This window comes from Myiozetetes cayanensis, unplaced genomic scaffold (genome assembly GCF_022539395.1).
Source record: "Myiozetetes cayanensis isolate MyiCay16 unplaced genomic scaffold, myiCay2020 scf3, whole genome shotgun sequence".
Classification (NCBI taxonomy): Eukaryota; Metazoa; Chordata; class Aves; order Passeriformes; family Tyrannidae; genus Myiozetetes; species Myiozetetes cayanensis.
Window position 1 is genome coordinate 14,011,907 of NW_026087521.1, and position 21,977 is coordinate 14,033,883.

General features: G+C 35.9%; 2 protein-coding genes across 4 annotated transcripts in view; one reads left to right on the forward strand and one right to left on the reverse strand.

Annotated features, from left to right (window-relative positions):
* Nucleotides 1–21,977, reverse strand: part of COG5 (component of oligomeric golgi complex 5) — a 182,987-nt gene that overhangs the window by 130,709 nt on the left and 30,301 nt on the right. The gene's annotated exons all lie outside the window — the stretch shown is intronic.
* Nucleotides 14,757–20,933, forward strand: GPR22 (G protein-coupled receptor 22). 3 transcript variants are annotated; one of them, XM_050325223.1, is made up of 3 exons: nucleotides 14,757–14,837; nucleotides 14,985–15,237; nucleotides 19,324–20,933. In XM_050325223.1, the coding sequence occupies exon 3, from the start codon at nucleotides 19,349–19,351 to the stop codon at nucleotides 20,648–20,650; it is 1,302 nt and encodes a 433-aa protein (XP_050181180.1). In that variant the 5' UTR covers nucleotides 14,757–14,837; nucleotides 14,985–15,237; nucleotides 19,324–19,348; the 3' UTR covers nucleotides 20,651–20,933. The 3 variants fall into 3 exon arrangements, with proteins under 3 accessions (XP_050181180.1, XP_050181178.1, XP_050181179.1); XM_050325221.1 differs by lacking the exon at nucleotides 14,757–14,837 and adding an exon at nucleotides 16,249–17,302 and having other exon boundaries at nucleotides 14,849–15,237; XM_050325222.1 differs by lacking the exon at nucleotides 14,757–14,837 and adding an exon at nucleotides 16,249–16,509 and having other exon boundaries at nucleotides 14,849–15,237.

The window sequence follows — 21,977 nt, forward strand, 5'->3', positions numbered from 1 at the left end:
AAACATTACTGCCTGAAAATTTTCTGCTATCTGACTTGGTTACAATAGTATGTTTTATTACAAAGTAGAAAAGGCCAGTACAAGGGCAAAAGTGTAATTTAAACTATTCATTTAACAGCATTTTGCATGTATCAATTTTAATAATACATTTTTCACAGTCAGTCATGCAAAAGTCAAGTTCTTCCCTTGCCAAGAAAAAAACTGTAAAAACTAAATAAAAAGACCCAAGTATTTTTTTTAAATTATGAGACATAGAAAAAAACCTAAAATCCAAACAATTGCAGAGGTATTTGTAAGACACAGATTAAAAAAAAAAAAATCCTTTTTATTTTCCAAGACATGAAAATGAACATTTAGGATTACATTATATAGACATCTATGCACATTTTGTACACCGATCAAAGGAAAAAATTCTTAAGTTGTTTTATTTCAATCTCTCATTTCTGGGCATAGAATACAAAAAAAAAGGGGAAGAAAAAGCTAAAGAAAGAAAGGACAGAGAAATGTGTAGGAAGATCTCAAAGCACATACATATAGTGTTGTTCTTTGTGTTCCCATGTTGAAAGTACAAAAGTAGGTCACCTGTTACACGTTACAACACAGCGATGTAAACCAAATTCTCTTTTGAGTACCTTGGTGGGGAGAATCTTTTTGAGTATAACATTACATAATATATTGGTGCAACTACCTCAACCTGCTTTAAATAAGCAGCACTTCAGAATTTGTGAAACCAGTGAACCAAAACTTTCACAGCTCAGACTTTCAGACCTGAAACTGGGGCTAGAAACAGAAGCTCGAGCACAGAAACTTCAGGAGTTCAAGGACTTGTTATTTTCCAAGCAAGAATTCAGAGAAGTTCCCTAGGAGTGGGATCACTGCAGTCGTGCCTTCTCAAGTGGGATCACTTATCCAGGGAAACTGAGCACCGTAACTATTTTCCTTCTACAGGTATGTGTACCAGTTTCTTTCCATCTTTCTTCTTTCCATCTACCCTTTCTCTGAATCAGGCTCATAACCCTGATTTCTGTGCTGCTATTGAACAGCAGACCATTATTTTATAAATAAAGCTTCAGATCAAAAAGAAGAAAAAAGTGCCATTCGCTGCAATTCACAGACGGGTGAAAGGGCTTCAGTAAAGTTTCAAGGCAGAATTGCCTTTTCTTTTTGCTTTTCTTAGATGCTGTCTGAACCTAAGCAAGCTGCCAATTTATTTAATCTGTCCACAAATGAAGGTAAAAAAGGATTTGTCCAAGACGACATATTGTTATAATAAACATAAAGTAGAAACTGTCAGATATCTTTGCCTATTGAATTCCCTTGGAGATTAAAAATAAACTTCTCCAGACTTAAAAATGCTCTAATTGATTCAAAATCCAGCCTGGTATGTTCAGTCTGAGAACCAGATCACTTTACTTATAACTCAATGCATAACTATTGTAACTGCAAGTGTGGCATAACAGTATGATAGACACTTTAAATAAAGAAAATTCCAACACAGAACCGATTTATTCACATTTTGCACACACCAATAAGAGAAATACCTGTAATACTTACTTTTTTACTAGAAAGTCAACATCATGCTTTACATTTCACCAGAGAGATGCGTGTGCCTTGGTAATACAGACAGGAGCAGTGTTCATTATATTCACAATGGTAGAATTATAATTTTGTCTCTTATATTACCATGAGCAACCACAAAAGCAGGTTTTTAAGCTTGAGGCAGACAGCAGTGAATTCATTCTAGTAATTATGGGTACTAGTGCAATAATTAATATTTTTTGATGTATCAAAGATCATATCTAGATTATAAACAGAAAGGAGAGTATGACTTCAACACCACTTCTTCAGTCATGCTTACTTTAACATAAGTTCAAGCAAAAAAAAGCCTAAAAAGAGCCAGAGAAAATACAATGTTTTCAGATCATTTTAAAACCATGTGCAACTACACAGAATGGTTTACACTCAGATGTTTCTTCTATTCAAGTATGAGAAAAGTGCCACTCTGCAGGTAATGATGGACAGTCTACATTTCAAACAAGTTAATATTTAATAAATAATGAAAGAGAAATTTTATATGAGTTTCATTGACTGTTAATTTTTTTCTAACAATTGTAACTGTAAAAGATCCTTTGAGCGGTGGAAATTTTTTTCCTTACTGCCATTTTCTCCACGAAAGGTGGTGGGGTACCATGGAGATTTGTATATTATTATTAAGGGAGAATTATTTAAAACTAGTTCTAGTACATTCTGTTTAAAATCTTGTCTTGAAGTTGCAGCATTTGAGCCTACCCAGATTTTGTTTTTCACAGTAATTTTTTTTCCTCAGGTCTTTAAAGCTGTATATTTACACAGCCAATGATGCTCACCTTTTAGACAGTCAAGGAAAGGAAAGCACCACATTCAGATACAATTGCTACAGTACTTTCTCATGAGATTTAAAAGACCATTTGATGCATGAAGCTTGAAAGTGAAATGATTTTTCCTACTGCTTTTCATTCATCATGCAAGGTTGTAATTTATAAAATTGCTCAAACACAACAGAGACTGCACTTTTTAATAACTTTTAGAAGACAGAACTTGCCCACAGTTCCCATCTTTAGATCTCACAGCATTTTTGGCTACCTTTTTAAGCATTTTTATAAATGGAAGACGTTGAACACCAAGTAACTTGTCCAAGCAACAAGTTTACATTTAACCACACATGTTACCACACCAAGTCCTGTGAACAATGTTGTAACAGAAGCATCATTCTCACTAATACTGTCTTGGGATTTTGTCCAATGTTTCATCCATGCCCAGATGACTAGTTAACTTTTCCCCAGGTTTTTTTTCCTTTGACTTATTTCTACCCACGAGCAAAAATGGAGAGTTATGAAGTCCACCAAAATAGGAAAGGTGAAGAAAAGAACTTTCTTACACCTTCAACTATGTAATTTTTTTAAACTTTAGGAACTGGCTTGGTTACACAAATGAAAATCCCAAATCATGAAGAATTACTCTAATGAAAGGATGATCAGGCATTGGAACAGGCTGCCCAGGGAAGTGGTAAAGTCACCATCCCTGGAAGTGTTCAAGAAACAACCAGACATGAGACTTAGTGCTGTAGCTCACCTGACATGGTGGTCTTTGGTCAAAGGTTGGACTTGATGATCCTGGAGGTCTTTTCCAACCTTAATGATTCTATGATATTATTTCAGATTAAAACCATAAAAATACAGGAATGCCATTACTTCATTTGTACAAAAATCTAAATTTCAGCAGAGATTGATTCTAGTATTGTAGATAGATTTGTCTGTCTTTTCTCCTTCCCAATCCCCACACAGATAATCATACTACTTCTGATACACTTAAACAGAAGAAATGCCAAAAGACAGACTTTGCTAATTGGAATAGAGGAGAAAAAATTATCACCATTGTGAAAATAAATAAAACCAGAGTCAAAATCCACTCAGACTATGGCTTGAACTTATTTTTCCACTGCCATTGCAGCAGGCCCATCCTTGAAGAAAAGCTCATTTGGGAAAGCCTCTGGGCTAAGGGTAAATGATCTTAAATTCAGCATTTGTTCTTTGTACCTTTTTGCAAGTAGGATTCCACTTTGGAGAATGTATTATGCACTGGAGAGTCTCCATTTGGAGAATGCAACACTTACACTGTTTCTGTTGTCAGAGTGCAAATTCATACCACTTCTAGAGAATTGAGTCAATGTTTTAAATATTACATACTTTTTAATATACATTTACACATTCACACAAACATAACGATGGCATAGGTATCACAGGAGTTACAGGATAACAAGTCTGTGCACACTGTTCAGCTGAACAAGTCAGCCCGGCAGTGAGCGCTGCCTGTCAGTGGCAGTGGTGACAGCACTTTGAATTGAGTTGAGCAATCACAGATTTCCTCAAGAGCAACTCAAGACTGTTTTGTGCCAGCTGAATCAGCACCCCGAAATCCCAGGTTTGGTAGAGGATCCAGAACAGTGCAAAGAAGCCCTTGGGAGGTGGACACAGCAGGCATTTTGAGCAGCCCTGTATTTATCAGCTAAACTGAACAGCAAAGAGTTGGGTACTGCAATTAAAACTATTTGGATACAATTTTCTTCTCTCAGAAGTAGCATAACAGAATTTCCTCATTAAAAGTTCAAATATCATTCAAATATCAAAACAAATAAATAAATTACTAACTCAGTACGAATTCAAAAGACAAAAGGCAGTCAAAGGAATACATTTTTTCTCTTCAGAGGGTAAAACAATAGCTGCCTGACTGCTTTCTTGAGCCTCAGTCAAAGAACAGGCTGGCCCAATCCGTGACCTGCTCAGTGTTCACTGCTTTGACATCTTAACAAGCACTTCCTAGATAATAGTAATCAGTGGAGATTAGAAGCTATACATTAATCTGAATGTATAATATTTGTCAAACGAGAAACCAGAATCTTGCATTATTTCGCAGGTGCTAAAATTGCTTAAAAATAATAAATAAAAGCTCGAGCTATAAAATTCAACTACATTCAAATTTATTTCTAACTGCTACTATTATTCCACTGTGTCAGTAACCAATAATGCCATCCCAGAGTAGAATATTACTGCCAATTTCACAAGCAAAAAATAAAAATAGGTTTTGCCAGAATTAAAACTGCATTTCTTCCCATTTATTTATTCATTCAACAGATGCATTAGCCAAGACTCTGCACAAAAACAGAATATTAAATTATATCAGCTGGATGTATTTCTAAAAAGAATCTAAAAAATTAAAAAGATTAGTGATTTGGTGAATTCACTTCTTCATCATCTATGACTAGCAGTTCTCGGCAATCTTAAAACATACTTTGAAAATATAGATGCTTTCAGGCAAGCACAGAAAGAGAAAAATAAACTTTGCATCGTAATCACAGATTTAAACAAAGATTTAAAATTACAGATTAGCAATTTTATGTGGACTCTCTACAGTCCACAGTTCTCTCTGCAGCTGCTGGTCCATGGAATTTTTGGGATCAATCCCATTTCCATTCTCATTTCTTTGTGTTGTGGATGTGCAAATCTGCTCAAGGCAATTTTGTGCCCAGCTGATCACAGGATGCTATCCAGCAAATTGCCATACATGGCAATTGTACCCAATGGAATTACATTCTGATACCAAAGTGAAGAAATATTGATATTGATATTGCTGACAAATTTTTTCAAAACCCCAAAAGGTTTACAAGTCAAGCTCTTAGCAGTTTTGTACAAAAGCGACCATAAAATTCAACACTCAACACTCTTTGTCCATTTATAGAAAAGGATCATTAAAAAAATGATCTACATGAAGTCTTTATAAAGCAACCTGAAGAGCAGCTCAGTCACCCTTATAGCAATTCTCACAACTTCCCTGTCCTTGCGTGTGACTCCTTTAGTTTTCATCAAATATTCATGCCACTAACTCCATGCCTGGCTCATCCTAAATAGATGTCTTTTCTTCTTCCTCCTGCCACATCACACAAACACATAAGATACAGGTGGAATTGGAAAGGATAAGAGAAGCAGAAATGCACCAAAATACAAAGCACCTATATAATAATGAAAAGGATTTTTCAGTATGGCACAACCCAAAGTACCACACATAAAAGCACTATAACCAGTTTGTTCCATTCATAATATTGATTTGTTTAACTGTTAGGTCCTATATGTTTATTGGTTTTGTTTATCAGGTATCTTTACACTTAACTTCCTCGTTGATGGGGGAAGCAACAACTCCCCAAAGTCAAAATCCAGGTGCTTCTGTATTTTTTTCCCGTGTTTAATAATCTTCCATGCATACTGCAAGGCCTGTTTCCTTAGAGATAGGGGGGAAAGTTTAATTTCAAAAAGCTGGATGATGAAGTAGAGAATTCTATAGTGTTTCATCAATACATTTTTTAAAATCTCATTAATTATTTGCATGTTCTGGAGGTTTGTTTTACTCCCCGCCCAGTGCAGTTGAGGGCTTAAAGCAATTTAGACAGAAGTAAAGTTAGTGCAAGAAATAATTTATATTCTGGCTTTGCCAATACATTACTTTACTTTAGAAAAAAATAAATTAATGTCCTCAGAGATAGACAGATGAAGTATTTTTCCACTCAAACCCCAATTCTCTCCTTATTACTCCAAAGCAATGCATCGGCTTAACTTTCTTTGTCAAGTCTACTTAGACATAAAAAATCTGTGCTTAAAGACCTGCCAAGAGAATAAATGTGGAAAATTTCTATAGTCTGTGCATTCTTCAAAAAGAAATTGGTCTTGTATTATAGAGACTGGATAGATTCATGAAATACAGACAGGCTTTCCAGATCCGCCCTAGGCTTCCAGCACATAACTGAACTGTTTTTCTACAAAACAGAATAATGTGAAGAGAAGCTATGAAGCAGATACAGGATGCTCAGGCATTGCAGTCATGGACACTGGACAAGCAGCTAAAATCCTTAGTTTAAATGTTAATCCTTTCTCTAACTGTCCATATAAATTTGCTATAGATTAAGGGTACTGAATACAAACAAAACTTCTGTGTCTAATATCAATCTTTCCTGCCTCAAAGTACACTGCAATAGCTGCTTTGCCTACAGGCTTCAAGATTACTGAGAGTGGCTTTTATACTCTCACGAACTGTCTGAAGCACTTGCTATCATCACAGCCTGTAACATTTATCAAGGTATGCATTTAACTGACAGTCCAAAGAGCCATAGAGTCCTTATATACAGATGCACTCAAAAATCCCCAGAAAATCCCCATTGAAGTATTCTACCCTAGGCCTGTACTGCTTATTGTGATAATGCCAGCTTAAAGATTTTGGAGTGGGAGTGTTAAATAGGGTATTAGCAAGAATCCAATGAACAGGTAGATGCCTAGATTTTTTTGATGGTGGGAACAAAATAAGTTTCTGAAGAATATATGAAAAAATTGCAGGGAAAAAACCAATTGCCCTGGTTGTGAGGGGGGGAACAGCAAAGGCTGGCTGAGTTTTTCTTTCTCCTTCAAGAGCAAGACAGAACAAAAGGTATTACAACATTAAACAACTTTAAAGAAAAACATTTCCAATCTAACCACCAGCAAGCTTAAAATAGTAACCACTTTCAAAGGGCAGACTCTCCTTTCCTTTCATTCTTTCCTCACATTAAAACTAATCTGCTTGATTAATAAGAGAAATAATGTTCTCCATATCCAGCTGACTCTCAGACGGAGTAATTTCTCACTGGGCACCATATCTACTGTGGAAAGAACGAGAACTAGAAAAGACCTCTACTTGTATCAGAACAGCAATTTCTATTTTAGAAAGACAGCATGGTAACAGGTAGAGTCAGTATGCAATAAGTCACGTGGTTTTCCTGTTGCTCGGTAGTTTCAGTTGCTATATTCCATATCCCACATTTCCTCCAGGAGCTCCTAACTAAAGCTATCAATTTGAAGAGTTGCTAGCCTACCTCGTAATAGTGAAGCTTCTGGAGCTACCTTGAAAGGTACCAGAAATAATGCAAATCATTTTTCCTCTTTCTTACTCCAACTACACTTCATAGCTCCTATCACTGCAACTCATTCCACCTGTAAGCTTTAATTTATTACACAGATCATCAGTGAAGGCTGATGAAGAATTTGACAAGTTTTTTCTCCATAAACATGTATTTGCTCATCATCCATCAGTGTAATAAAAATGTTACACTTTCAACCACTTTCAATTTCTCAAGATTTTATTAGTAAAATAAAATGTAGGTTTCAAGCCTAATGACTGCAAAGCCACTTCCAGGCATCAACCACATACAAAACAAAACAGTATTTCCTTTCTCAGACATACCACTGACACTACTGCTCTCAGTCTTCTCCCGAAAAACAGCAAATGAAAGCATTTTTCATACAAGCTTGGTTTGCTTCAGTATAACAGTAAGTGATTTCAAAGACAACAATTATGCAGTGAAGTTAAAAATACTTTAGAAGATGGAAAAAAACTGAAACTATGGTTTAGGCACAAAAATCCTTGATATTTGAAAGGCTTCACAGACAAAATTAGCTCTTCATATGCATGCGCATGCATGCATGCATTTTAACACCGTTTAAGTATTTATGTTAGACTCTAGAGCTACAATATATATGTTTCTAAAAACCCCAATATGAAGGGGTTTTAGAAACCCAAAATATGAAGGGTATTCTATTTCTCTTACATTTATCCACTTAAGAAAGTAAGATGTATTTTTCAATAATCAATTTAAAAAAAAAACTATATTACAGATACAGATTATGAAAACGACTGAACCCAAACAACAGAGGAAGAAAGAAAATAAACTCAACATGATAAAACATAAATCTCAATTTAGATCAACATGCACATCAACTGAGTCCTTTTTTTAGCCGAATAAATGTGAATCCAACACACTGCACTAATTTAGTTCACCACTATCAGACTGATGTGAACAATTTCCTACATTTGAACAGGATGCAGAGGCTAACGTGGTTTTAACCACTTACATCTGTCATTCACAAGAAGAAAGGGAATCTAACTACCATCCACAGGTTTTATTTCGTTGTCTGAAGAAAGCAAAGTATGCTCCTGTCACTGCAATTATGTGGAAACATGCAGAGTTACTATGTGTGGTCACTGAACTTTGATTTCAAGGGTAGTAAGCCAACTAGATCTTTTGCACATGCTTTTTGTAGCTCTTCAAACCAAATCAGCCAAGGAGCTGAGCGAGACTTCAATGTGTAAAGTCACTCTAGTAGTAAACCTTACACTGTGGGTGATCTTAATAAAATTAAAGGGACACAATTTATGTGATACCTATTCATGTTGTGTTCACTCTTTACTGACGGGCAATTTAGATCATAAGACTTGTCTCTTAATTTCAGCTAGAAGAATTGTCACTACTAGGCATGCCATCTGAACAGTTTGTCTTAATTAAGAGAAAATGGTACTCCCTTCCAATTTTAAAAAATTACTAGAAGCAAAGTCCATCCAAGATCTCTGATGAACAACTCCACAGAAAACCCTTGTCTTTTCTCATTTTGTTTTAAATTAGCAATTCCACATAAAGGAACTGCTATTACAGCAGGAAGGTTTGTAACCAAACTCCTGCATCAGGGGATTTTAACAGGGTATCTAGTGCTGCTCCAGCTGCCCATCCCACATACTGGACTAGGCATGACATTCACAGCAACAAGGATATCTGATGGAGGATCCTGAACCAGATCCTGAAGTTTAAACCCTGCATTTTAAGCTCAGCTACCAATGAATGCAGTGCACCATAATAAGCCAGGCAGCAAGCTTACTGACACGTCTATATTGATGCTCATCTGCGATGGACTAGCACAGAGCCATCAGGAGATAGGATTCGGAGACAGCCATCCAGTAACAGGGAATAATAACAAAAACTTCTTCCAACATACAAAATACATTGATGAAAGCAAGGTAAGCAACCATCTGGGACTTCAAACCACAAGGCAATACTTCCTCATTCTACAGCTACCCAGGGTAAGGACTGCAGCTCCAGCACATTCCAGCTACCGTGCTAAACTACTTTCCAACTTTGGGAATCAACATTCTTTCAGGCACACTTTAAGCTCACACAATGCAAGCAGGTGGCTTTTTCTCTGTATGTTCAAAGCAATGCAAATTATATGATGCCAGAAGTTCCAGAAGCCTTTCCATAATAATGGAAACCCTCACAAGAACTCAGTAGCAATTGCCAACTTAGAGCTAAGAACATTTTACAAAAACAGAAATCTCTCAAATTCTCAGATTAGTTAAAACACAATTTTTAAGGAAAAACTAAATTCACAGGATTTTTTCAAGAAAAATGGAAAAATATCTTCAATTTTAGAGTTAATTAAAATTTGCCAATATCTACTACAAGATGCAGCACCGTGAACTATGAATGTTTATACTAGAGGACAAATCACCTCCATGGAGAAAGGCTGGAGTTAGACTGATGTTATTTAAATTACTATTAGATTTACCAGCCATACTGTCTTCCTGAGGATAACTGATAATACTTTTTTTTTTCTTTTCACTGAAATAATTGTGCAATAATTCACCAAGACTATGATTTAGCTATATCACTTAACCAAATTTACTGTTATGATATGAAAAGGATACCTTCTTGACATATAAATGATAACCAGCACTGGTATTGCAATTTTTCGTTGGTATCACCTTGTTGTGCAAAACTAAAAGAAGATACAGTTTCGGTCTAAATAGCTAAAGGGCATTCCGTAACTTACACATTTCCTCATGAGTACAGAACCTTGCAGTGCTGAAAAGGTCAACAGCTGAACTAACATGGAATACTACTGAACAAATAACCTATGCCTAACAATTACACAAACCCAAATGAATCTTATAAGACATTCTTATTTCGTGGCATAAGTAGCTAACTTTTCCATACTCAGGACGCTAACATGAACTCTGCATCTTGAAAAATGAATATATCTACATTATATGGAAAAATACAAATTATAGTAATTTTTATATATGGTTTATGTATAATATATTTATAAGTATTTATATAAATATATTTTAATATCAGCGTAAAAGTACTCGTCTTTGTGTTGCTTCCAAAGACCCTCACCTTTGCAAATACTAGAGGAAGCACAGTGAAACAACCTACAATTAATCTGGAAAATCCAGATTTTTCTATGGATGTAATTCTAAAATGGAGAAATCAACAATGTCCCATGTGCAGGACTGTTTTCTGGCAAGGGAAATACGGAGGTAAGAAAGGCGAAAAAACTCAAACCCTAACCTAAATAAGTCATTACAAAAAATAACAAAACAAAGCAAGCTGTATGGCAATCAACAATAAGAGAGGAAAAATAAGCATTAAGAATAGGACTCTGAATGGAAAATTAATTTTGTGGATGTCAGTCTTTACTACCAAAAAGGAATAACAAGCCTTCGAACAGTTCTCGATAGAATAAAGAAATGAGAATAAAGTACTTGTGCCAAAAGAAAGAAAAGGATGTGTTATCATCTGACTCAGAATGGTATTTATGTACAAATTCTAGTAGACTTTTTTGTCATCTATTCAGCATATCACTCTTAAATAAAAATAAAAACCTTTATGACTAGAATTTGTGTACTGCACAAGAATCAGATTTACACCTTTTCAACATAAAAGCATGCTGCAACATGATCCAGGCCAGCAAGCCACAATTTCAGTATCAGGTAAAGCAGAACACATTTACGGATTCAGGATAACAAGGACACATCAGTGCAACTCCCAAACCCAAACAGCTATTATCCACTGCTTTTTTTTCCTTGATATGATTTTCAACAACATTTAACAAAGTTCTTTGCAACTGACTACTGAGGAAACTAAGATGCAACAAGGTAAGAAACACATTTTAGATATGGATCACAAGCTGCTAGAACAGATACAAACCATAAAATATCCAGAAGAGCTATGTTAGAATTGGGTATCACAAAGCCCAGAGTAGGTAAGTGAAAGGTACAGAAGGATCTATCCAGCTGGAACTGTGCAGATACACCATGTAAATAATGCTGAACAACAATCCCAGGGCAAGATGTCCAAAATCACACAATATTCATTTTCAAAAGTAACTCAAGCTCTGAAGACATTATGTGGCACTAAAACATTTGTATGAGTTAGGAGCCCATGTCTCTTGCAAATATGAGAATACATGACTTTTAGACCCAGAAGCAGTAAAATTCTAAACAGTCACCAAATGAGCAGCAAGATTCAGGTTAGGAAACAAGACATGCAGTACAAAGAAAGAACATCCTGCTGAAGCATTCAGCAGCAGAATCATAGAAACTGAAAAAAGAACAATGCAGAGAGCAAGGGAAGTGAGCAGACAGAGTCACCCAACTGTGCCAATAAAGATCTTCATGAACGCCTGCGACACCTGGATGTTAAGACAGTTTCCAGTAGGTTTTATGTAAAGTTAAACCCTAAAACACTCTAAGAGAATGCTAAAGCTCCAAAATCAAGGACTCTGATATAAACATTAGAATTGAGTACTTCATTTGGCTCTGCTGGACCTTGTGATCCTAACGAGTCTTTTTAACAAAGTAAGCACTGCAATGCAAGAAGCTGCATTCAGGGTGATCTTATCAACTCACCAGCAGAGTTTAGACCTCCACATCTACAGATGATCTACCATTTTGGAATGCAGTAACAGCCAATGCTAGGACATTACTTCCTCTGTGCAGAAAGTAAGTCAGCAGATAAAAGACAGAAGAGGACCAAGAAATACACTACAACTTTCAAATTTTGGACTTCCTGCTCCCAGCAAAACATATTCTAACAGACAGTTATGACTCATGAATTGAATTAAAAGGGGTGTATGCTATGGCATACTACAGGGGTGTATGCTATGGCAGTTGCCATTATCTCTACCCCTGTGTATCAGTGTCTATTTACATCCACATGCCTCTGTTCCCTTATGCTCCACTCCGCTTCAAGCTCCTGCCTCTGCATTTATTTTCCCCCCCACATCAGACCCAGCAGCCTCAACCCTTCACAGCTCTATTCTCTGTCATTATCTGGGTCTCCCTCTCCCCTTGTGTTGCCATTCTCAGTCCTAAGACCCTTCACCACCAGTCTCCTGGTTCAGGACTCCTGCTGTTCCCTGATATTTCTACTTTTTCATTATCCTTTCACCTCACTTTTCACAGTCCTAAAAGCCAAAATACCAGTCAAATTCTTTCTCTTCCATTCTGTTCTGACACAGAAACAGGTATAAGAACAGCACATTTTTCTGTTTATGCTGGGTTCCTGCACATGGCTCTTTTTGCCCACTCTTCCCTATCTACCCTTTGAGGATGATGTCATCTGTTCACACCATCTTAACTAGCATCTGCACAGCAATGGCTTATAAGCATGTCTACCCATCCACCTACTCCTGATTGCCTCCATATGGTACTGCTTCTTTTCCTGATTTTCTCTCCAGAAAACTCAAGCTTAATATATGTTCACAACTCAGCTCCTTATCATTCCTCTCAAACACTTTCTGCAGATGAAACTTCTGCCAATATCACCTCCTGTGATACAGGTAGTCTTTCGTGACCCCTCTGCCTGTGTTTGAACCCATATATCCATGCTGTATCCCAAAATGCTGTTACAATCTTCCTCCGTGTGTACATCTTTTTCTTCCTAACAGTACAGTTCACCCAACACCTCCATCTTTGTTCAGGCAGACACTGAAGAATTAGAAAGGGAGATGGAGATTCATCTGTTTAAATTTAGCCAGGCTTCCTTACTTATCCTAAGTCATGCTGAAAGTGAAGCAAGTAAATCTCTTTAGTATGTAAGTATTTATGCTTTCATTTCAGGAATCCTCTTTATCCCATCACCCTTTAGAGCTATGCTGGTATCACTGGTTTCAAGCTCTTGGGAGGTAGACGATACAGGGACAGCTCAAAGGGCTGAATGAGTTGCTACTCAGCGTAGCCAGCTGGTACCTACTCATCTTTGTTCAAAGTTTCTGCAACCTTTACATATTTTCTGAATGTAAAGGAGTACAGAACAGGAAGCATGTTAGATGGATATGCAGCCATCTTAAAAAATAAATGAAGTATACCGTTACCTAAAGATAAATAATATATTGGACGGATGTCTGAAAAAAAAAGTAAAGATAAGAAACAAACACATCTGACTTACACAGCTGCATTTCATAATAGCATTAACAACTAAAAACAGAGGACCCTATCAAAATTTGACCCAAACTGCTATCTTAATAAATGCTTATTTAAGAACCCCGCTTTAATATTTAATATTTTATCAAATTTTTAAAAAAATTAAAAATCTTTTAAATCAAAGGGAAAAAAAAAGGAAAAAAGTGCCCCACACTCCCCACATTCATTTGAAATTAAAAACTACCCACAGAACATTTTATACTCAGATATTCTTAAACTACTTGTTTCAGCAAACAGATTTTTAAAAATATTATTTGGGGATTTATACTGAATTTATTCCCAAGGTTTATTTAGCCAAGTACTAGTCAGAACGGATATTGTGCTACATTTCTCATTATGTGGTTGTGAGCACTGTTTATACTGATAGAACAGATTCAGAAATAAGTTATGAAACAAAAAGTGAAAATGAAGACACCCCCTGCAAAGTGAAGGTCAAGAACATCATGTAAGATATCCTTACAAAAACCTGTTAAGTCTTTAGCAAAATTCATGTGGAACATACAAGATTTTTTTTAGAAGTTAACATTTCAACAAAATTAACAACATTCACTACCATACATACACGGTATATGGTGATGGATCCTAAAAGCCATTCTTTTCTGATTCCCAAATTAACTGAATTATCAAGTCATTTTAAGGGTCTGAATAATCACTGTGAATCCTAACATTAATTTTTCTAATATACATGCGGGTACCGAGTTGTGCTGAAAATAATTTATTGAACAGAAGAGCTAGACTACCACTTGCATACAAACATGTAAGGTGAAAGTCAGCATGGCTTAAAGAAGCAGTATTATTTCAGAGATGTTCTTAGGACAAAAACTAAAAAAAACCCCAGAGCCACCAAAAACCCTCAGAAATGGAAAGCAGGCAAATTCAAATATAGATTGTTGGAAGCTTTTTAAGTAATAAACGTTTAATCCTTTTTTTTTCAGTGTCATGTGGTTTCCAGTGTACACAAAGTAAAGAGTGAAAAGGTAAAAATAAAACAGGCATACCCTTAATATATTCCAGAATTCATAAATCATTTGTAAATTTAGTCCTTTTATAAAAGAATCCTTATATAAATCGGGGGGAGGGAGGGCATCAATCCCATATATGAAGCACAATTTAAGCCCAACATCACTGACCAATCAAAATTAGTGAATGCACTGCATCTCTCTGCAGTGAGGAGAAGCGACAAGGTAGGCTGTCATTCTGCAAAAGCTGCCCATCGCAAGCTTTCCTCTCAGAAGCACTGCTCTTCTTTTTTAGAAAGCTTGAATCTCAGTGGTGTCTCTGGAGACAAGAAGCCTTCAGTATGTTAAATTACTTTCATTATGTATTTTCAGATGCTTATTGATTCTACGGTAGGAAGAGTGGGAGACTGCAGCAGCCTGTAAAGCAGAACTGAAGCAGTTGTATACATTAGCAGTATGCTGGAACAATGGCACAGTACAGGCACAAATTTTCATTAAGGTCATTTTTTGAAGATATGCTTATTACCCTCTTTCCCTTCTACTCTGCTAACAAGTGAACAAAATGAATCCCTCCAACCTGGAACTGCTTCACCTGCATCGAGAATTTACCAAATCTTTAGTGGAGGTAAGATCTGTTCCTTATTATGGTATGCAGAATAAGCAAAATTTAACAAAATTAAAAAATAGGAGAAAAAAAGCAAGAGATCAGATTCTACTTATATTAAGCACTGATATATTGTTATATTTGAGGCCAGGAAATATTCAAATGCTATTTCCCCCTCCCCATTAAAAATACAATGGTAGAAAAATGTTATTCTGTATGAAAGTCTTATAGAATATTAAGAAGCTATTTTGTTCATACAACATAAAGACAGTACAGTTTAAGCTCATACAGCATTGGGAAAACAACCACATAATGCAATTGGGAATATGTTTTTCCTCCCTCAGCAGTGTTTTCAAATATTGGCAATTAAATATGTTTCAGATTTATTCCGTTACTCTTCGAAGGATCAGATAGTCTGTAATTAGTGTATACTTATTGTTTTACGAAGGTTGGCTAATATGACTAATCTCTGATTGCTTAAGGAATCTCCCTTATTTGTTGTTTTCTTTTAAACTCATTTCTTTCATTACCCTGTATATTCAAGACATTTACTAAAAGCATGGATTTGCTAAACATTTATTTCAAGAAAGGAAATTGTAGCAGAGTGCAAATTAACCAAAAGCATATTTCCTATACAGCTCATTAACTGTGTTCAGTTTCTTATTAGAAGACAAGAGAGTTGTATGTACAAACTACCTGCTCACCAGAGCTATAAAACTACATTTTCTAGCTTTAGTCACAGACACTCTACATCCAACAGTTATTGCTTCTAGTCAGGGGGTTTTGTAACCTGCACTATCCAGAGAACAGGAAACTTGTCCAAAACAACTGAATTCATGTAAGCTGAAGGAAGGATATGATTTTGCTAGCAAATAGAGAACACACTTACTGATTTTCTATGTAACCTGTAAGGTCCAATTTTAGAGATCTTTTATTCATTAAATAAGTGATATTAGAAAATATACTCTTGCATTACTTTATTTTGAAATTATAAGCCCTACTTTTAACCTTTTTTTTCCTCCCCTTCACAAGGGCATGCAGCAACTAATTCAGTTTTACAACTGACAATATGAAGAATGCAGTTGACCGGGTATCTTTGTAGCTGTATGACCTACAAGCAGCAGGATGCATCACTAAAATGTATTCTTAAGACATAAAGGAATTAGAAACAAAACATGGAACACACTTGTATTACCATTTACGTGCATGACACTTCAACAATACACATGGAAGACTAACACATCTGCTCAGATTTTCATTAAAAGAAGAGTGCAATGATTGATTCTTAAAATGGTGAGCATTTCTTAAAGAGGGATTTATAATTTAAAACCAGAATTGTGGAAACTACTGATGCATGAAGAGACAATGAAACATGAAATCTCAAAAGGAAAATATGCATACTTCACCAGCAAGCTGAATAAAGATTTAACTGAGCTTTTTCTATACTACTCATTAAATAACTTTGGTCATAATGACTAATGGATATTTTTCTCTCAGTTTTATGATGCTATGTATTCTCCTTAAATCAAAATAAACCAAATTAGGTAACTCATGGTTACTCTCAAAGCACATGAACTGGATTTTATGATGTATAGCAACTTCTTTGACTAAGCCATCACTCAAAAGTAATGAGCAGGAATATTACAGAAAGAAATACGCAACCATAAACTAAAGGATGTCTACATACACTCTGAAAACAGAGATCAGAAATTATTTCTCTTTAAACCTGGAAAATAAAAGCATGCTGCTACAAAATGCAACAGGGGAAAGAAATTAACATCGCTTAAAAGAAGGTTTATTTGTTATTGCTGGCTTGAAACTCAGAACAGACACGCACAACATGCCCTGGTCTGTAGAAGTATCTGAGACAATTAAGAAGTCCCCATGTTTAATCAGATTTTTTTGCTGCTGAACTGCAGGAACAAAAAAAAAACGAAACAAAAACCTGCAAGGAATGAAATAAGAGCCCAGCTACCACTTGATTTCCAGGTTACAGTGCATGTCAAAAATCTCTCAGTGACACCATGTATCAATTTATGACAAGCTGCTGCCACGATCTGAAAGGCCCTTGAGGCTCAGAGAACAGGTAGGTCGGCAGTCCATGCCCCCACCTCCGCTCAGCACTTGCAGGGAGCAGGGACTTACCCTGACAGGCGATGGATGCACTGGGTAAATGAGCTCCCTGCCTTCACATTTCTGCTTTTATTTAACTGAAATAGAATCAATGCAACAAGGAGATGATGTTTAATCTATTCATTAAGACTCAGCACATCTGAACTTCTCTGTTTTCACAAAATTTCAGTTGGCATAATGTTAGGGTGAGCCTGTCATTTGTTTCAGCAGATCTGCTTTTGATTTCCTCCTGGCTTTTGCTAATACAAAAGAACTTCATTTATCCAGCAATGCATTTGGAATGGTTTCTTGAAATCCATTCACAGCCAGGACAGCATACACAGAGGAAATCATACTCCTGAGGGTTAATATAAACCGAATAGAGGTTGCCTAAATTAGAAATGAAACAAAGCTTTTGAAATACTTTTTGTTTCGTTTCACACCTGAGATTAATACATTCTAATTTACATCTCTTTTCTATTTAAAAGGCACATGTGAGATAGCTGTTGAAGAATAACAAGAATTTTCATCATACAATTTGCAATTAATAGTATTGTTCAATTGAGGCTTTTCAGAACTGCAGATGAAATCCATTTGCATACTGTATCCCAAGTGTGCTTAATTCATACTTTCATTTTAAAAGAGCTCATTTTTGTTCACCTTAGTGCTATCCATTTTAATGTATTTAGAATAGAACAAAGGTCCGCATTCAAATTTATTTTCATGCCAAGTATGTCCCCTCTTAAATTTAAAGCTACCTAAAAAAAAAATAAGCCCACAAGTATCATAGCAAGAAATTGAATAACCTCTCTTTTATTTATTTACTCAATTACAAACTCAAGAGCTGCCTGACAATATAAACAATACAAACATCAGGTATTACATGCAGATGCTACATTTACAACTCACCAGCATGTGTAAAACAAAGCAGGTGACCCACAAAATAAAAAAATCTCCTAGACGTAATAAATGGTACTTTTTTGAACCTCACTAATTCCTAAGAAAAACATGCTATGTATGTAAATCTATTGGATTTAACTGCAGTTTGTAAAAAACCAAAACCAAACAAACAAAAAAACTCACCAAAAACAAAAAACCAAAACAAACAAAAACACAAAACAAAAATCAAAACCAAAACCCAAAAGGAACAATTTTCTTAAGTATTATTTTCTAAAATTATTCTCTTAAATCTATTCTGGAATAAAATTAAATACTCGGCCACTCCATGTAGGAGCTGATTTCTTGAAGAAATTGAATATTCAAATCAGAAAAAGGAAATGTAGTATTTTATAATAAACTCCATTTCCCCAAACCCACATAAATTTTGCATTTGAAATTTTATATACTTAGATAAAACTGTTGTGGTGGCAAGCATCATACGTGTAGATAAAAGATAAAAAGACAAAAGTGAACAGAAAATTTCAAGCTCTGTAAAAATCTGTTGAATTACAGAACTTCCATTTCAGCCCACAACACTACTGTAAACTTCATAAGAAAGAGGCGGCTAAATTGGCATAAATAATTTAAATGCTCTCTTTATGACACATAAGCAACACTGCTCCATGTTCCTATCACTTTCTTTTTCCACAAGAGCTTTTTAAAATGATCTTGAGCACTAATTTGTTAATACTTAACAACCTGCTTCTAAAATGACCCTCGAAGCAATACAAAGGCTATGCACAAGTACAGTTTATTCAACAAATGGGCCTTTTGTGAAAAACCACATCACTATAAACAAAGCCTTGCCTCCTTAAGTGGAAGCTTTTCAGTTTTTTTTTTTCTTTTTTTAAACAAATCCTGCTTTCTTTTTAAAAAGAAAGACCTTATTCTAGATCCTCAGGCTTTTGAGTCTATGCCAACTAAAGCTCTAAACATACTGTAAGTGAAGAGTTTGGTAAGAATAGTTGCTTTTCCTCCCTCCTCCTTCCCCAGGATTTATCTAAAATAAGTGTTAAAAAGAAATCAAATAGTTCCATATTTTATTTCACCTTTCAGGAGAAAAACCAACTGCAACAAAAGAATGTGTTTCTCCCCCATTCTGGAAGTCAACATGCAGTCTGAATCTAACATTACAGTTCGAGATGCCATTGACGACATCGATACCAACATGTACCAACCACTGTCATATCCATTAAGCTTTCAAGTTTCTCTCACCGGATTTCTGATGTTAGAAATTGTTTTGGGACTTGGCAGCAACCTCACCGTGCTGGTACTTTACTGTATGAAATCCAACTTAATCAATTCTGTCAGTAACATAATTACAATGAACCTTCATGTACTTGATGTAATAATTTGTGTGGGATGTATTCCTCTAACTATAGTTATCCTTCTGCTTTCACTGGAGAGTAACACTGCTCTCATCTGCTGCTTCCACGAGGCTTGTGTCTCTTTTGCAAGCGTTTCAACTGCAATCAACGTCTTTGCTATCACCCTGGACCGATACGACATCTCCGTAAAACCTGCCAACCGAATTCTGACCATGGGAAGGGCTGTGATATTAATGACATCAATATGGATAATTTCACTTTTTTCCTTCCTGATTCCTTTCATTGAAGTCAACTTTTTCAGTCTTCGAAGTGCAAGTACTTGGGAAAATAAGACGCTTCTGTGTGTGAGTACAAACGAGTACCACACCGAACTAGGAATGTACTACCACATTCTCGTTCAGATTCCAATATTTTTCTTCACTGTTGTAGTAATGCTAATTACATACACCAAAATACTCCAGGCCCTAAATATTCGGATTGGTACAAGATTTACAACAGGACAAAAGAAGAAAGCCAGAAAGAAAAAAACTATTTCTCTGACCACCCAGCATGAGACTACGGATGTGTCCCAGAGTGGTGGAGGGAAAAACGTTGTCTTTGGTGTAAGGACTTCCGTGTCTGTCATAATTGCCCTGCGCCGAGCTGTAAAACGGCACCGGGAGCGACGGGAACGGCAAAAGAGAGTCTTCAGAATGTCCCTCCTGATTATCTCAACATTCCTTCTCTGCTGGACACCCATCTCTGTTTTAAACACCACCATCTTATGTTTGGGCCCAAGTGACCTTTTGGTAAAGTTGAGATTATGTTTTCTAGTAATGGCATACGGAACAACTATATTTCACCCTCTACTTTACGCATTCACGAGGCAAAAGTTTCAGAAAGTTCTGAAAAGTAAGATGAAAAAGCGAGTGGTTTCAATAGTGGAAGCAGATCCCCTGCCAAATAACGCTGTAATACACAACTCATGGATAGAGCCTAAAAGGAACAAAAAGATTACCTTTGAAGACAACGAAGTAAGGCAGAAATGTTTAGTACCTCAGGTTGTCACTGACTAGATTTCAGTATTCACCAAAACACATCAAACGGAATATTTGAACAAACTGTAGAAAAATACTGCCAAATAAGAAAAAAAACTTTTTTAACTATTGGCGAGACTGTATATTTTCAATATGTATGTTAAACAGATTAGATCTTGTATATTCAATTTCTTCATTATGTAAGATACATGTTGCATGGCTGTTTGTTAGCGTAACACCATGTGTATATTTGTCAAAAATATTCAAGTCCTCTTTTTTTAGAAAATAAATAGCCTTAAAGAAGTGCAAACTTTTAAAAATATTTGTATGGCTCCGTTTCTCCGTAAGTATAAAGGAATTTTTAAAGAAAAATTGCGCTTGGGAAAACTTTTCTGGAGCACAAATCCAACATTTTGCATGATACGGTATTTTTAAATTTAACTCGTAAATAGTATTGATCAGAGGTATTTTGAATGCTATGCAGTTACAGCCTGAACACATTTTGACCTCGTATTTAGACAACTACTTATTTCAAATTTCTCCAGCACGTGACTAGCATGCACATATAGACAAAGCCATTTACATGATGTCCTTCAGTTAATGGTTCAGAATCAGTTACCTTTCATATGAGGGAAAAAATTCATGCTCATCCAAAAATTGTATTTTTAAGAAAAGTAGAAAGTCTTGTGTATACAACCTCAGATCCGAGTTTCTATATTTCAACAATTACACAGGAGGGGTTAAGGGCAAAGGACAGGCTAAATGAGGGAAAAAAACACAGACAAGAAAGTTATTGGGCTTCATGCTAAAAGACAACCAATCAATATTCCTATGCAAAGGTGAAGAGGTTTAACTAGACCTCTAGTGTGACAAGGGGACCTTTCATACTGAGATTTTTCATCCATTTTCATCCATCTACATAGAATGATATGGCTGTTAAGTGCCACAGCTAAAGTTAACGATAATTTTTGTTACTCTTGATAACTTTTTAAATATTTTTACTTCACTTTTCCTTCAATGATGTTCAGTTCTAGCTATGAAGCTACTTTGTTACTAACAATCACCAATACTGCTAGTTACCCTACTCCTGTTTTTCCTGGGCGGCCATGGTATATACCTTTCTCCTATATTTTCTTTTTCTATTTCTTCCTAAACCTGCACTGAAGAATCAAGAAACCTTAAGAGCTTACCATCATCCTAACACTGTAAGCAAGAATTAAGATATCCACCCAAACAAGTCTGACAAGCTGTTTGCACCATGCCATCCTTAAAAATTTCATAATTTCCATGAACAGTGGCTACATTGATTGAACGAGTTACCAGGGGAGGGGAGGAAAGGGAAACAAAAAACTGCAAAATCAATGAG